Source organism: Cryptomeria japonica, chromosome 3 (genome assembly GCF_030272615.1).
Source record: "Cryptomeria japonica chromosome 3, Sugi_1.0, whole genome shotgun sequence".
NCBI lineage: Eukaryota > Viridiplantae > Streptophyta > Pinopsida > Cupressales > Cupressaceae > Cryptomeria > Cryptomeria japonica.
In genome coordinates, this window is record NC_081407.1 from 47,016,192 (window position 1) to 47,031,538 (window position 15,347).

General features: G+C 36.2%; 1 protein-coding gene across 1 annotated transcript; it reads right to left on the reverse strand.

Annotated features, from left to right (window-relative positions):
* Nucleotides 1-14,273: 14,273 nt before the first annotated feature.
* Nucleotides 14,274-14,663, reverse strand: LOC131033127 (transcription termination factor MTERF6, chloroplastic/mitochondrial). The gene has a single exon (XM_059217132.1). It carries the CDS (start codon nt 14,661-14,663, stop codon nt 14,274-14,276), a length of 390 nt encoding a protein of 129 aa, XP_059073115.1.
* Nucleotides 14,664-15,347: the final 684 nt, after the last annotated feature.

The following is a 15,347-nucleotide window of genomic DNA, read 5'->3' on the forward strand; positions in this document are numbered from 1 at the left end:
CCACAAAGTGAAAAAAAGATCCTACAACCTTCAATGTCCACCAACCTCTTCTTTCATCTTCTAGTCCTTACTCTTAAATAATTGTCTAGCTTTTATCTTTTCCATTATTTTCAACATCTACCTCATAACTGTACGATACAAGGTGACAAAAACTTCTTATTTCTTTGAGAATATTTCACATAACAAAATGAAAAATGTATGTTTCTAACATCAATTTCCACTAGTGATGCACCCTTACAAATAAACCTCATATCCCCAACTATACAAGATTAAATTGTGATAAGCAAAAACTTAGAATTTAAAACCTCAATCACCAAACACACCATTAATACTAAGAGGATTTGACCCTTCACCCTTAAAGGTTAAATAAAACATTTTGGCAATCAAGCTCCATATAGACAATTTGTATAAAAATAAAAAATAAAAAATAATCTTTAAACTTTCACTTAAACACTTCTCTCTCTCTCTCTCTCTCTCTCTCTCTCTCTCTCTCTCTCTTCATGCCTCTTCTCTCCAGCCCAAAAATTAGAGAAATAAATCTTTAAAAAAACAAGCCACACAGCAGCTTTGATAGGAGCTTAACAGGAGCATCCTAGCGAAAGCTTGCAGGGCAGTTTCTTCCTCCACTTGTGATTCCATGTAATATATAAAGCTTTGCCTCAATGCATAGAAGGATCAAAATGGTTGTCGAGGTGTGCATTCTTTGGCACTTCTATGTTATCAAATAATATAAACTTTATTGTGTTGTTGTAGTTGATCTTAGGTTTTGATTGTGAATGCAAAGGATGGAAGTGAATAACGTTGCAAGAGAAGATCTAGGTACCGTTGGAAAGAAACCCTAAAGCAAATTTCCATGCATCATCAACAGGCTATGGGTTTGTACTCCTCCCAAATTGGCTGAGCTTCTACATATTGTAGCCCAACATGTAGGCTAAAAACATCAAACTTGCAATAATGGATCAATGTGATATTCTCAGACACTGTATTTCTCTTCAATCACTGCCTAAGTTTCTCCCGAGTTCTCTTTTAGAAATGCTCCATTGCTTCAAGATGAAGATGGGTTTTCCCTGCTCACAAGTATAGTAAGGATAAATGCTCTAAAACAAAGAATACCAATTACACTAAGATTTCAATATATTGAAAACTGTATAATATATAAGGTTCATCGAAATCCCTCTTCAAATATTACATGCACACATTACATTTTTTACCAGCTCTTCAATCTATTCATCGTTTTTGCCTTGCACATTTTCTTGTACCGTAAATGCCATTAAGTAATATGTTGCTTCTCTTCCAACTTCTAGCATTTTTATCTTCATATATTGCGATCTTTAAAATTTCAAAATGTGCATGAACAAAATTAGCAAACAGTAAATATTGTGATCTTAAATGCGAAAAGTACATTAAAAAAGCTCCTTTGCAAATCAATTTTTGCCTTGGTCAAAGTTAACACGTTGGCCTTGATATATGATATGGCTATTTCAAATTGGAAAGTAGTCAGGAGTAGTAAGGCTTCAGAAGTCCATATTTGAAAAGAAACTTTTTGGAAAATACCTCTAATACATTTAAAAATTCATCTCAAAGTCTTGATTCATTGTCAAGATGTATATATCTTAGTATTACATACTAGAGCTCTTTACATGGATATCTCTTTAAAGTATCATAATACAAATTGAAAAGTATAACCAATAGTACAAACATAAGGCCTGAATGAAAAGTCATAATAAATTCATCCGACAACTTAGTGATCCTATAACCACACCTTCTGCCCAAGTAAAAAGAATCTGGTTGCTAATTGCTTCTCACTTGTGATGGAATCAAATTCCCCACAACTTTTTCCTGAGTAACATGAGTAAGCATGTAGAATTTTGTAAAGTAATCCACAAGAAAAATGGTCCTAGCAACAACACAGCGAAGCTTGATTTGTCATTACATACCCATCTGAATAGAGAGCATTCCGAACAATGTTGTTGTTCTATATCAATAAGAATATATTTTCCGAGAGGTTGAAGCATTTATAGAACACACTGTCCTATTCACTTTGATTGTTGATAGAACACACTGTTTCCACATAAATGCTTCAGAAATGTGAACTAGTGAAACGCTGTCTTTATCTAAAGACCATATCATTCCAGTTTCATAAATAATTTCTCAGTTGCACAATATGGAATATGTAAGGCATGAAACGAACCAAGTACAAGGATTGTGAATTTTGAAAAAAATAGAGTTATATGGAGCTTATTTGCTTGCATGCAGTGATTAGTCTAGCACTTTTGAGGATAAAAAACATAATGGTTTGGCACATTAAATGCAGCAACTACAATGAACGATACAATCCAGAGTAACTCTAACAAATCATTTCCAAATTATGCAGGCTAAAGTATGAAACCATCCAACGGCTAGAAATGACAAAACTAAAGTTACTCTATCAAACTGAAGCATCCTCAGAAATCTCAAACAGAAAAACAGTACTCATCTTGAAAGTAAGACATACCTAAGCCAAGTTAACAAAGGTATTGTTGCAATGGATTTGCAAAAGTAGTAATATTATTACAGATCAGAAATTATAGCACACATAACTGCAAGCACGGATAAAGCACACATGTGAGAAGAAGAATCTAAGAATGAAACCCCACAATTAACCCATTTAATGTTGACACCACAACTTTAAGTAGATTATGGATATCAAAATGACTGATGGTCATGTTGGTGTACGTTTTATCATATACCGAACATTAGAATAAAGTACCCAAAGATGATTTATCCTCTCTTGAACAAAATCACCGCGTATGCTAAGATTGCTAGAAGATCATATGGCGATTCCAAGGTTTCTTTTGTCAGGTCTTGACGTGTGGATAAGCTTAATGGGCATTGTGAGATGCTAGTAATACACAAAGGGACTTACGATTGAATTGTTCAATTTGCAATGAAGGTTTAAACAATGAAGCTCTATCATTCGGGACTTGGATTATGGAAAAACTGAAAAGGAGACAAGGGTTTAGAAGTTCTAATCTATTCCTAGGAATTCAAGAGACAGTATTGATTTGGTGAACTCAAAAACCACACTTTGTTTCGCCTCACTTAGGACAACTACACAAAGTGGATGCAATCTTCAAGGGATGTGCTTATGATCGGAAGTTAAGCATACACATAGGAAAGCTCGGACTAACTTTACAAAATGAACAAAAATCATCTGTCCATCAAAAGTATGAGCGGAGATACACCATAAATCAATACTTGTCAAATCTTGCTTTCATCTAACATACATGAAATAAATTCTAATCTATTGTGTTGAGGAAATTGAAAACCTTGCTAATACAAGGACTTAAGAGAAAGCACACAAGTAATGTATTATCTGAAAATGACCTCCTTGCAACAATATTTCAAAAACCTCACTCTCCAAATGAGAGGAGGCAACCTTATATAGGCACACAGAAAGTTTGAATGGCCGAGAACGAACAGCGATCAAGGGCCCAAATTGAAAGATCAAAACCCTAATTCTAAAACTAACTACCCCTTGACCAATGAGAAAATTACATTTGGGGACACTTGTCCTTCTTGCTAAATATGAACCAACAATAAAAATAGAAGGTTGTTGTATTGTGAAGTGTGCCCTCTAGAAGCTTTTGTGGATAAGTCAAGTTCATTGAACCTTGACATGTTGACTTGGAACAATCTGATTGGTTGGAAGATTACGAGGCACCACCTCAACGTGTTGGATGTTTTCCCTGAATTCTCCAATTTGTGTGAAGAAATTGTGTAAGTATGGAAATTTGTTTCTTCTTCTCACCATCTGATTCTGATTGGGAGCTTTTCTTTAATTTTTTCGGGAGATGAAATCCTTCAAGAAGTTATCCCAATTGCTTCTATAGGTCTGAGATTGTAGATGAAATTCCCCAAGAAGTCTGAAATTCTTTTCTATATTTTCACCAAGTCTGATAACTTTTCTTTCTTGATGCTTTGAGATTCTTTCAAGTGCCTTGAATTTGGAGAAGAATTCCTCTATGCCTTCGCCATAATGGAGGAATTTGGAATTCCTTTCTATGAAATAGTTTTTCCCATACTTAGCCAAATTTTGGCCATCTTTATGCTCGGACAAATCTTGCTCGTGGTCCTGTCTTCAATTCTGAATTTGGCTTGAAAATCCATTTGTGTTTTCTGCGATGATCCTGCTTTCAGCTTCCATTTATCACCTACAAAACCAAAAGAAAATTAAGTTAAGATTCTAACTTTGAGTGTACATTTTAAAGTTCGATGGCAAAGTGTGTTCTAATTTTCCAATTCCTCAAAACTTTTAGCCTTTAACAAGCTACGAACACTTAAAAATTTTAGAAACCCTTGAAAACTCAATCTAATTTGAAGGTTTGGGAGTGAAATTTGTCTTTGATTAATCTAAAAATGAACAACTTAGTCCCAAAATCTGTGAAATAAATGTTGAAATCAGATTTGAATCCTCTCCTCCTCATGTCTTGCTCTTCCAAGTTCGAACTTCAAATGAATAAATGAGGAATGCACAAGGTATTTGTATAAGAGTTCGAATTCTTGATTAGAACTCAGAAATCATCTTAAAATTTGTTTCTATTTCATCCTCAATTCTTCGAAAAGAATGTTTCTAATTTGGTCTTCAGTTGACTTATCATCTCTATCAAGTTCGAATCCTTCATCTTGTTTCACAAATGCAAGTTTCTAATTCAGTTTTCAGTTCATAATTCGAACCAAATCTGCAAAATTCTTCTTTCAAAAAAACTTCTATTTCTGTCCTAGTTCGAACTTCATCTTCAAATCTTGCTGACATCACTCTCTTTCCTCCAAATTGGCAAGTATCTCTAACTGATCTTATTCTCTTTACTTGGGCGGACTTGTCTTAACTTGTTTCCATTTGCAATCAGAGGTAGGGCAGACTTTGCACAACTTGTGCACCATCTAACATAACGTTGGGTGAACTTCCTAGAAGTCATGCACTTAGACTTAATTTTTAAGGTGGACTTTGTGAGATGTGTGCACCTTAACGTTAACCAAAGCGGATTTCCTTGGTTCTTTCCTTTCTAACATGTCATTCTTCTTCATTTGAGCGGACTTCACTTCCAATGTGCACTTCATATGTCCTCCTCCTAGGGTGGACTTTGCTCATTTCATGCACCACTCAATGCGTAGTGGACGGACTTTACCAACTTTGTGCACCAAAACTCATGGTGGAGTTTACTGATCTTAAGTTTCATGAAGGTGCACTTTATTCTTTATGTGACTAAGGAAGGAGGACTTCCTTGTGTTTGTGCACTCAACCTCTTGATAGGGCGGACTGTCACATTCATGATCTTAGTAGGGCGGACTTTACTTACTTCATGCCACAATGCTTCATACCCTAAGGCAAACTTCATGATGTTTAGGAACCTTTCTCATGCTACCTTCATACCCTTGGGCGGACTTTATCACTTCCTTGCACCATGGTGAGGGCGGAGTTGGATCATCTTAGGCACCTTTCACTTAGACAAGAGTGGACTTTCTCAACTTCATGACCCATGAGATCAAAACTTTGAATCTTCATAACTTGAACAATACTTCTCGGATTGCATTGAAATTTGAAAACCATACTTCAATCATACCTTGAATTCCTCATGATCCCTAAAATTTAGGAATTTGGCTTTTTCAAACAAAACTTGATTTTCAAAGGATTTTGAGGATCATTTTCAATGCATCTCAACGTCAACAATGCAAACCCTAGATCCCTTTTCCAAAAATAGAAAAAAGCAAGCATCCCTAAAAATAGAAAAAAACTTACTAAAAATAGCCACTTCGGGAATCGTGCTCAAAATGCCAAAAATGAAACTTCCTAAAAAATAGGAAAAAGCAAAAAAGAAAAACTTTCCAAAAATAAAAAATTGTCCAAATTGACCCAAATCAATTGCAATCTTCATCCTTCAGACTTTCTAGGCATTTTGACGATGTCTAGACTCTATTCTAACCATGGCTTGCACAAACTGACTCATGACTTTCAAAATTCAAACCATTCAAAACTAACAAACTTGGCAATACCAATGTCGGAAGGTCACAAGGCTCTAACAAAAACCCTAAAAAGCAAAAACAAGGGGTTCCCCATTTGCAATGAGGCGATGTGTGGAAAAAGGTCACAACAGGTCACTAACGAATCAAAATAAGCATAATATTGAAGAAAAATGACCTATTAAGGTTGCAATATAACCTGACTTTGTATGAATGTCATTGGACTTTGAGAAAATAGGTTGTTGTGATTATCACTTTTATTGTTAAAGTTCAACAATTCCTCCAACCTTTGATGTCCACCAACCTCTTCTTTGATCTACTTAGTCCTTGCTACTAAAATTCTCTACTTTGTACCGTCTCCATTGTTTTTTATGTTTGCCTCATAACCACCTTCAAGCTTTTTCTTTTCATGGCAAATGACACATTGGCCATCAAATAGTAGGTATTCAAGCTAACAACATCAAATAGTAGGTATTCATGCCAACCACATCTTACAAGATAACTAACTAAAATGAAAAGGTCTTGTTTCTCTGAGAACCTCTTGCATAACAAAATACAAATCATATGTTTCAAGTGTCAATTTACACTGATAATAAACCTTTACAATATAAACCTTCTATCTCCAATTTGACAAAAATAAATTGTAAAAAGCAAAAGATTTGAATTTATAATTTCCTTCAATTACAAAACTTACAATTAGCACCAAGAGGATTTGAAGCTTCACCCTAGTGGGATAAAATTAAACACCTTTGCCAATCGAGCTACCTATGACATTTTTTTTCAATTCCATAATAAATCTTAATCACATCACATTTACCTCTTTCTCGCCTTTTTCATGTATGTTTGTGCTTATTTTCTCCAAACATTTATCTGAAGATTAGAATAAAAAATCTTTAAAAAACATGCAGCTTGCTAGGGTCATCCTCTACTAGCAACTTGCTAGGGTCATCCTCTACTGGTGGCTTGTTGGGTAGCTTCTTCCTCTCGCAATTTAATAGAGTATTGTAACGTACCTTTGTTGTACCTGCCTGCCTGCCTGCCTGAGATTAGGGTCGAATTTGTTACTCCTAGGGTTTGAACAGGGCAGTGAATCGGATCTAGGGTTTCCTGCAACAAATAGATATATCTATATTAGCCATAATAGTGAATTAATTATATAACTGAAACTTGAAAGATAGACCCATCCAGGAACGTCGGGGATACTCCAGGTTGGCTGGGCTGCCCATCCAAACCAATCCCGTCTCTTAGGGCTCCTAGGGTTACCTGAGGATGGGACCAGCATACCCCCGGCTGGAATCCCCTTATTCCGAATGTATTAACAAACAAGAAATAGCAGGAAAAAAATCATATAACAGAGATTAACGGTTTTAGAATGTGATGTAATTAATTATCCTTTATTCACTCTATTATTTGGAGTTTATTATATTTAGTTTAATTTCAGAAACACCCCTATCATAGATTACTGTTCTTTTCCTTAATTCATATTAATGCAGATGACTACATTTATCCTCATCTATTCCTAGAGTATATCTTACGACTTACAACTGAACCGAGATGTGCAGGTTGTATGTTGGCAGGAGATATACTACAGCATGCTAAAGATTTGGGTTAATCCCATGTGGCAAAAATGGTTTATATGTTGATTCGGATTTATAATTGATTAGTAATTTATCTATACGTTTCCTGGATTATGTTCAGTCACATCTGATTTAGAATGAAGTTACTGAGAATCGAATTGCATATCATTTGCCTATAAGTATCATTAATAAAGAACAATAAACACCGACACACTGTGCTGACCCAACGGATTGGCCTGAGGGCGTACTGGTCTGCCAACGATGGGGAGGGGCGCTCTACTCGCTGGTTCTTCATCGCTGGGAAGAACCAGCAGCACCTCCCTCCATACTGCGTCGACCCAATCTGTTCATAGACCAACCCGTTGGAGGATTCAGCATCGTCATGCAATTACATTAATATCATGGCTAAGTAACAACATTACCTGTTTGCTGCTTCCGCCTGGTTTCCAGCCTTTCTGCCGCCTCGTCTTCCACCATACTCCCATTGGTGTCGTGTTTAATACCTTCTGGAACACACGCGACCCCTTTTGAATGCGTGGTGTCCTTTCAACGACGTTTTTTTGGCAATGGATGCAACCTTTCGTTACCAAGATTAGTTAAGGTGTAAACAATTAAATGAATTATACAATTTTATTAATTTGAAATGTGGATGAATATACCAATGTTCCACGGGCGTTGGGGACGGGGGGACGCAGGGACGCGTTTCCGAGACGGGGGGACCAAGGGCCTAAGTTTGGGGACGGCAGCAGGGGGGTGGCGGGGTGGTGGTGCTGATATAGTTATACATATACACATAGTACTTGAAAAACTAGTTTTGAGAAGATGTATGACAGTATTACAGTATAAGAATTACATTTCAAATTAGAATATAGGAAATTTGAAATACTAAATCTAGATACCAAGATTTCTTCAATGCTAATTGTGTTGTTATATGGAGCCTAATCAGACTTGGAGGTTAAATTTTCCCTACTTCTATCGGCGCGGTTTCCCCCTATATTTTTCAACGGGGATTTGGGGGCAGCGCCCCTTGCGCCCCCAAAAAAGTCACTTTTTTTTTTAATTTTAATTTTAAACATTGCATATACGTGGGGGCGACGGGAGACGTCTAGGCGTCTCCCCGTCCCTCAAGAGATGTCTGCACGTCTCTCGAAGGACGGGGAGACGCCCAGACGTCTCCATGTCTCCCTGGGAGACGCGGAGAAGGGAGACGTGGAGACGTGTCTCCGACGGGGATTGGGTGGCGGTGGCGGGACAACAGGGGACGTCGCATCCCCGTCCCCCTGTTCCGGAGACGTCCCCCTTAGGGAGATTTGGCCAAAAAGGGGGGGGAGGAGTCCCCGTGGAACACTGGAATATACATATGAGTATTTCTCATAAGGCTTCTGCCTCTCATGATCTCGCTGTCTTCACGGGATATGACAATTATCCAAAATTTTCCCTCAATGCATAAGAAGATCTACATTCAACATGGTTGTGAAGGCATGAATTCATAGGCACTGTTGTAGCTTTTATATGTTATCAAATAATATAAATTTTATTGTGATCTTGTAGTCATTCTTAGGTGTTGATTGTGAGTGCAAAGGATCCAAGTGAATAATGTCCAAAGGATCCATTGGCAGCAAACCTTGAACCAAATCTCCAAGCATGACCAACAGACTGGGTCTATTGTCTTCCCAAATTGGCTTAGATTCAACATTTGTTGTAGCCCAACAATATGTAGGCTATCAGCATCAAATTTGCAGTGATGGATCAACAACAATATTTTTTAAGTAACTTTGTATTCTTCTTCAACCACTGCCTTTCTCCTGAGTTCTCCTTTATGAATGCTCCTTTGCTCAAAGGCAAAGATGGGCTTCCCTACTCACAGGTATAGGAAGGATAAATGTTCTGAAAATATTGAAAATGGCAAGCATACACAAAGAATAAAAAATAAGAAAATGATTTCACTAACTGATAATAGTATAATATAGATGACATCAACATTCCTCTTCAAGCATGACATGCACACATTTCATGTTTAACCGCCCCTTCAATCCATTCACCATTCTTGCCTTGCACAATTCCTTGTAGCCCAAATGCCATTTAGTAATATGTTGCTTCTCTTCCAACTTCTAGCATTTTCTCTGTGTATATTGTGATCTCTAAAATTTCATAATGTGCATGAACAAATATAGCATACAGTAATGTTTTGATCTTAATTGTTGAGTATATTAACCGCAAAAGCTAACACGGCAGCCTTGATATATAATTTGGCTATTTAAAATTGGAAAGTGGTCAGGAGTATTAAGGATCATGCTACAGGATTCAATGTCAATATGTATATGTTTAGGATTACAGACTGGAGTTCCTTACATAGATATATCTTTGAAGTATAATAGTACAAATTGAAAAGTATAAGCAATGGTATAAACATCAAGGCCTGCATGTATAAACATGATAAATTCATCACACAACTAAGGCTTATGGAAGAAAACCAGTTCAGCACAGTTTAATTTCCTTGATCTCTTCATTATCCCGTCCCCTCTAGCCTCTAGTTAAATGGAATTACTAAAGTTGAATATCCAAGAGTGAAATTTTGACAAAGACCAGTTTATACTTCCAACTTCAACATCATATGGGAAGAATGAACAAAATGCAGTGACTAGCAATATTTGGCGGAGATGATACAGTAGAAATCTAAGCATATGTAGCACACCATTTTAGATATAATAGTTGCTTATGTAGACCATATGGACTGACTTCCTTCATACTTGATTTTGATGAAAATATGTTCAAAGCTATAGTCTTTTGACAGACATAGTAAGGAAGGGGTAAATAATTGTATGTGCATAAGAAGTTTCATAAAAATTAAACTTGCATAATCTTAACCCATTTAGCATCCCATCAAGGGTAATTAATTATTGACTATTTAAACTATGATCATATTCTTTCGAGCAACATTCCCATTCAATAATTTTCTAACTATCTAGTATTATTATTAAACCAAGGTATAAATGTGTAAGAAAACTCATGAAACAAGGTAAATATCAACATATTAATAGAGCATCTAAGAATTCTAGACTCTGACTGTCAGTGATTTGAAGGTAGAATAAAGTATAAACAATAAACATGTGATACATAGATAATAATAATATCTATATATTACTGTCAATGATTGTGAACCGAATGACAATAATAATATCTTTTTAAACTTCATTTACAATGTAATACTTTTTATTGGTATTTTGTGTTGTTGCTTTATATTGGTACCAGAGCATTTATAATCCTTGTGCTGTGAAAAGACAACAGAAGACATAAGAGGATGAGGCATTTAACAATATGCTTAGTGGAGGTCAATCTTTGTGCCTAAAAATTGCAGTTTGAAAAAGTTACTGGAAAGTGTTGAAAAGAAACGCTGAAGAGAGACATTCAGCCTGAAAAGTGGCAGCATTCTCTATTATGGAAAATGATCATTTAAATTACAGATTGCATTGAATGCAAAGGTGGCTTTTGGTTGCTGGCAGTCGAATGTTGGCCCTCTTTGCTGAATGCTAACTTTTTGTTGGGCGATACCTTACTAGCAGTTTTAATTGTGGTTCATTTGTGGCAATGTGAAAGTTTCAACAGTGAAATATTTGCACAAGTTTAATTTGGCATGGTGTAATATTTTGCCCAAGTTTCGTTTTTCACTTTTTTTTCCATTAAGCACTTATAAGTTATTAAAAAAAGAGAGATTGTGTGTTAAAAAAGTAGAGGAATCTGTAAGGGTGTCTGCAAAACATATGACGCAATACAACTCTTCCTAATTTCTCAGAAGTCTTGTCAAGACTCCTCACACCTTATTTTACCATTTCCACTCCTCTACCTCCTCTCACTTTGATCTTTCCCATTTCTCTTCAGAATGGTGTACCTAAATCACTTTTTTTTGGGAGCTTTTTTAACATCTCAACAAAAAGTATGCTAATGTTATCATATTGATGAGGACCAAAACCTTAGTTATAAGCATGTGGCTTGCCAAATAAACTATTGCATGTATTCCTTAGATTATCGGGCTGTGATGTTGTCAAAACCCAAGCAAGTTAGAATTTGGACCTTAATTGTGCACTCTTTCCTATATTCCTGTGCTCAACTTTTCTAACTTTCTAACCTTCTCATTTTTTTGCATTAGCGAATCAATGCTCATATGCTCGATTTTTCTTTCTTGTTTTTTGAACTTTGATGAAGAGAAACGACTCCTATATCTACCAATAATATGTAAGGCTTGAACTGTCATTGCAAGTGCCATGCTAGACATCCTCTCTGATTGCAACAACATGGGAACTTTGGAACAGAGCTTGGATATCCCTCGAAGCATAATAGAGGATATTTTTGTTATATGTTATAGTTGCAAGAGCCCTGTTCACCATGTATGCAAAGGTGTAGATAAAAAGAAGAAAAGGCACTGAAATGATAGATACTCCTATGCAGATGCAGCTTGTCAAGTGTTCCATAACCTACGCCACTATTCCCCCTATCTCCTATGACCACATCATCTGCCAAACTAGAAAGTCCCTGGTATACAGTCTGGTCGTTAATTGCTTCTCACTTGCGGTGGAATCAAACTCTACACAACTTTTTCATGAGTAACATGAGTAAGCATGTAGACACATTGTTTCCAGATAAATGATTCAAAAACAGTGAACAAGTGAATATAATTTCAAGAATCTAACTCCATCTTTAGCTAAAGACCATAGCATTCCAAGTTTAATAAATAATATCTCTGTTTCACAAATTGGAATTTATGAGGCGTGAAATGACCCAAGTACAAGCATTGTGAATTTCAGAAAAATGAGAGTTACATGGAGCTTATTTGCTTCCATGCAGGAATTACAGTAGCGCTTGCTAGAGTAAAAATAACATAATGTTCTGGCATATCAAAGGCAGCAACCACAATGAACAGTGCAAATCACAGCAGCTCTTAACAAGCCATTTCCAACTTATGCAGGCTAAAGTAAGAAACTATTGAAGGCATCGAAATCACGGAATTAAAGTTACTATATCAAACTGAAGCGTCTTCAGAAATCTCAGGCAAAACAATATTAATCATCTTGAGAGTAGAAAGAAATTAACTAGGGCATTGTTGCGATTGATTTGCAAAAGTAGAAAGAATATTGCAGATCAGAAATTATGCCACTATTAACTGAAAGCAGTGATAAATTATGCATGTGAGAAGAAAAATCTAAGATTGACTTTGAAACTCAACGAGTAACCAGGTTGAAGTTAATGTCAGAATTTAAGTAGATTATGGATATCACAATGACTAACCAATAAGTAGTAGTAGAATATTGAAGAAAAATCTTAACTGCACTATCCTATTAGGCTTACAATATAACCTGACTTTGTATGAATGTCATTGGGCTTCGAGAAAATAGGCTGTTGTGATTATTATGTTATTGTTGAAGTTCAAGCTATGTACAAGAAAGCAATTGTTAACATAATCTGTAAGTGGATATCTTAATTGTAGATTGGAAAGAGAACTGTGGATGGAGCTAACCTGAACTAATGATTGTTCACTTTGAACTAATCTAGAGCAGAATGATCCAAAGATGAAGTAAAATTTAAACACAATCTATATGACTTGCCCTTTGATTATTCAAAATATGTCCATGGCTCATATGGAAAGGAATAGACCATAGAACCTGGAATCCCTTGAAAATGAATTTTCATTCTCGATCTAATGAATCGATTACAAACATCGTTTTAAGTACAATATGATTGTTTCCCTTTCATAAAGACTTTAAAAGCCTGAATTGCATACGCCATACATGATATTATGTTGGCATACTACGAAAAAAAATTATGACAACATGAATTTTGGATATATCTAGAGTCTCTAAAGAGCATTATAAAATGGAGTAATGCGTGTCTAATATTTAGCTTAAAACATAGAAGCCACGCTTAGATAAAACATAGAGCAACAGACTCAGAAAACGTAGGAGACACATTAGAAAAAAAAACAGGGCAACAAAATGACAATTTAGTCTTAATAGACATGATGTTTCAACAGTCTTATTTTGCACTTCGCTAATAAGCCGCAATTCGAGAGAAGCGATATGTTTTAACATTTTCTTCATCAAAGTGGGGTATTAGCAAAATCAGGAAGATAAAGATACTTATAACATTACCTTGGCCTAGAAGAGTTCTACGCCCTTTAAGATCAGTCCAACCACTGAAGAATCTGTGGTAATTTATACTTTGAAACTTCATCGCTACACCAAAACGCTTGCTTTAGGAGATTGTATGATCGTTAGACTTGACTTGGGTACTGTATTGGCCAAAATATTTGAGGAATTTTTTCTCACTTAATGTGAAAAAAGTAACCAGACTAGGTGGACACCTGCAGTGTGGGTTTGTCCTCAGATATTTAAAGATTTCATAGCGGGGTTTCAGTGTTTTCTCTACGCTGTAATTCAAGATAGTAGGACGTGAAGCAACAATCTCGGGCGTTAGACCTGCAGTGTGTATCAAGAAATCCACGTTTTCCTTTATTTTCTTAGTTGAACTCCGAAGCACTCTAGGATTACACCGCAAAACCAGACGAATCTCCTCCTCTGCCAGACCAAGGCTCGCCAAATGCTTAGTCTTATTTTCCAGGGTTTCCAAACTAACAGGTAGAAGCACACTGAGGGCTCGCGCAAAAGCTCCGGAACCTTCTAGAAAGCCTAAATTTTTCTTCACTTACTCCCCTTTAGGTATCACCTGCTTCTTGAAATCACTTAGCAAAAGCTGAGGCGCTATTTTGAGAGCCTTGCACAGATGGTCCTTTGAGCCAAATAGGCTTCTAAGATGGGGGATTCTAGAAGCGAGAGAGTTTTCTAAGCTCATGGAAAGCAATCTGGGGTTGCGAGCTATAACAGATGGCACATCTTGAGGAGCCCAGCCAAAAATTTTCAGGAATTCCATCTTGGGCTTCAACTGCCTATCCACAGTGAGCGTAAGAATGGGTGGGTTTTTAAGAATGGTGCTCTTAAGCTGGTTTTCAGTAAATCCAGAATCTATCAGAAAATGAATCGCTTCTCTAGCAGTGTGGTCGGATTTGTTTCTCAACAGCTGTGATTGTCCTCTCATGACTGTTGTCACTTGAGAAGAAGAAAACTCACATTCTTTTGTTAAAAAATTTGAAACGACATTGAGTGAGGGTGTGGAAGAAAATGCTGATGATGATGAAAGTGGTGCGAACTTCGGAAATCTTAAGGATTGCAGTGAAATTGTTAGAGGGAGGCATGGCAAACATCTCATTGAACGAAATAAGTATTTGGGAAATAAAACTGCCGTCAGGATGGAAAACATCTCATTGAACGAAATAAGTATTTGGATCGCTGCAACTAGAGGCGGCCAGAGTTATTTGATCGAAGTTTTCTTCATCTACGATTAGGATTTATTAGCACGCAGTAGACAAGATGATTATAACGTTTTCATAAAAATCCTCCATTGTTAGGGTAAGCTTCCGTTAAGCTTCCACGGAAGGGGGTTTAAAAAAAAAATCCTTTATTTTAAAGCTGGTGGTCTCATAAATAAATTTGGTAGATTATGTATTTCATTTTAAAATTTTCAATTAAAAAATTAATAAAATTGATGATTTTAGAACAATTTAAGATTTTAGATGATTGACAAATGGTTAAAAAAATGTAAAAGTAAATTGGTGGGAAAATTTATAGCCTCGCCCCTCACCAACTCAAATTTGATGTTTTAAAAGTTAGGGGCTGCTATTTTTAGGAAAAGATTTGAATTAATCTTGCAACATATTTTTTT

Coding starts and splice junctions, on each gene's coding strand:
- LOC131033127 (XM_059217132.1), bottom strand. CDS start 14,663: ATGAGAGGACAATCACAGCTGTTGAGAAACAAATCCGACCACACTGCT.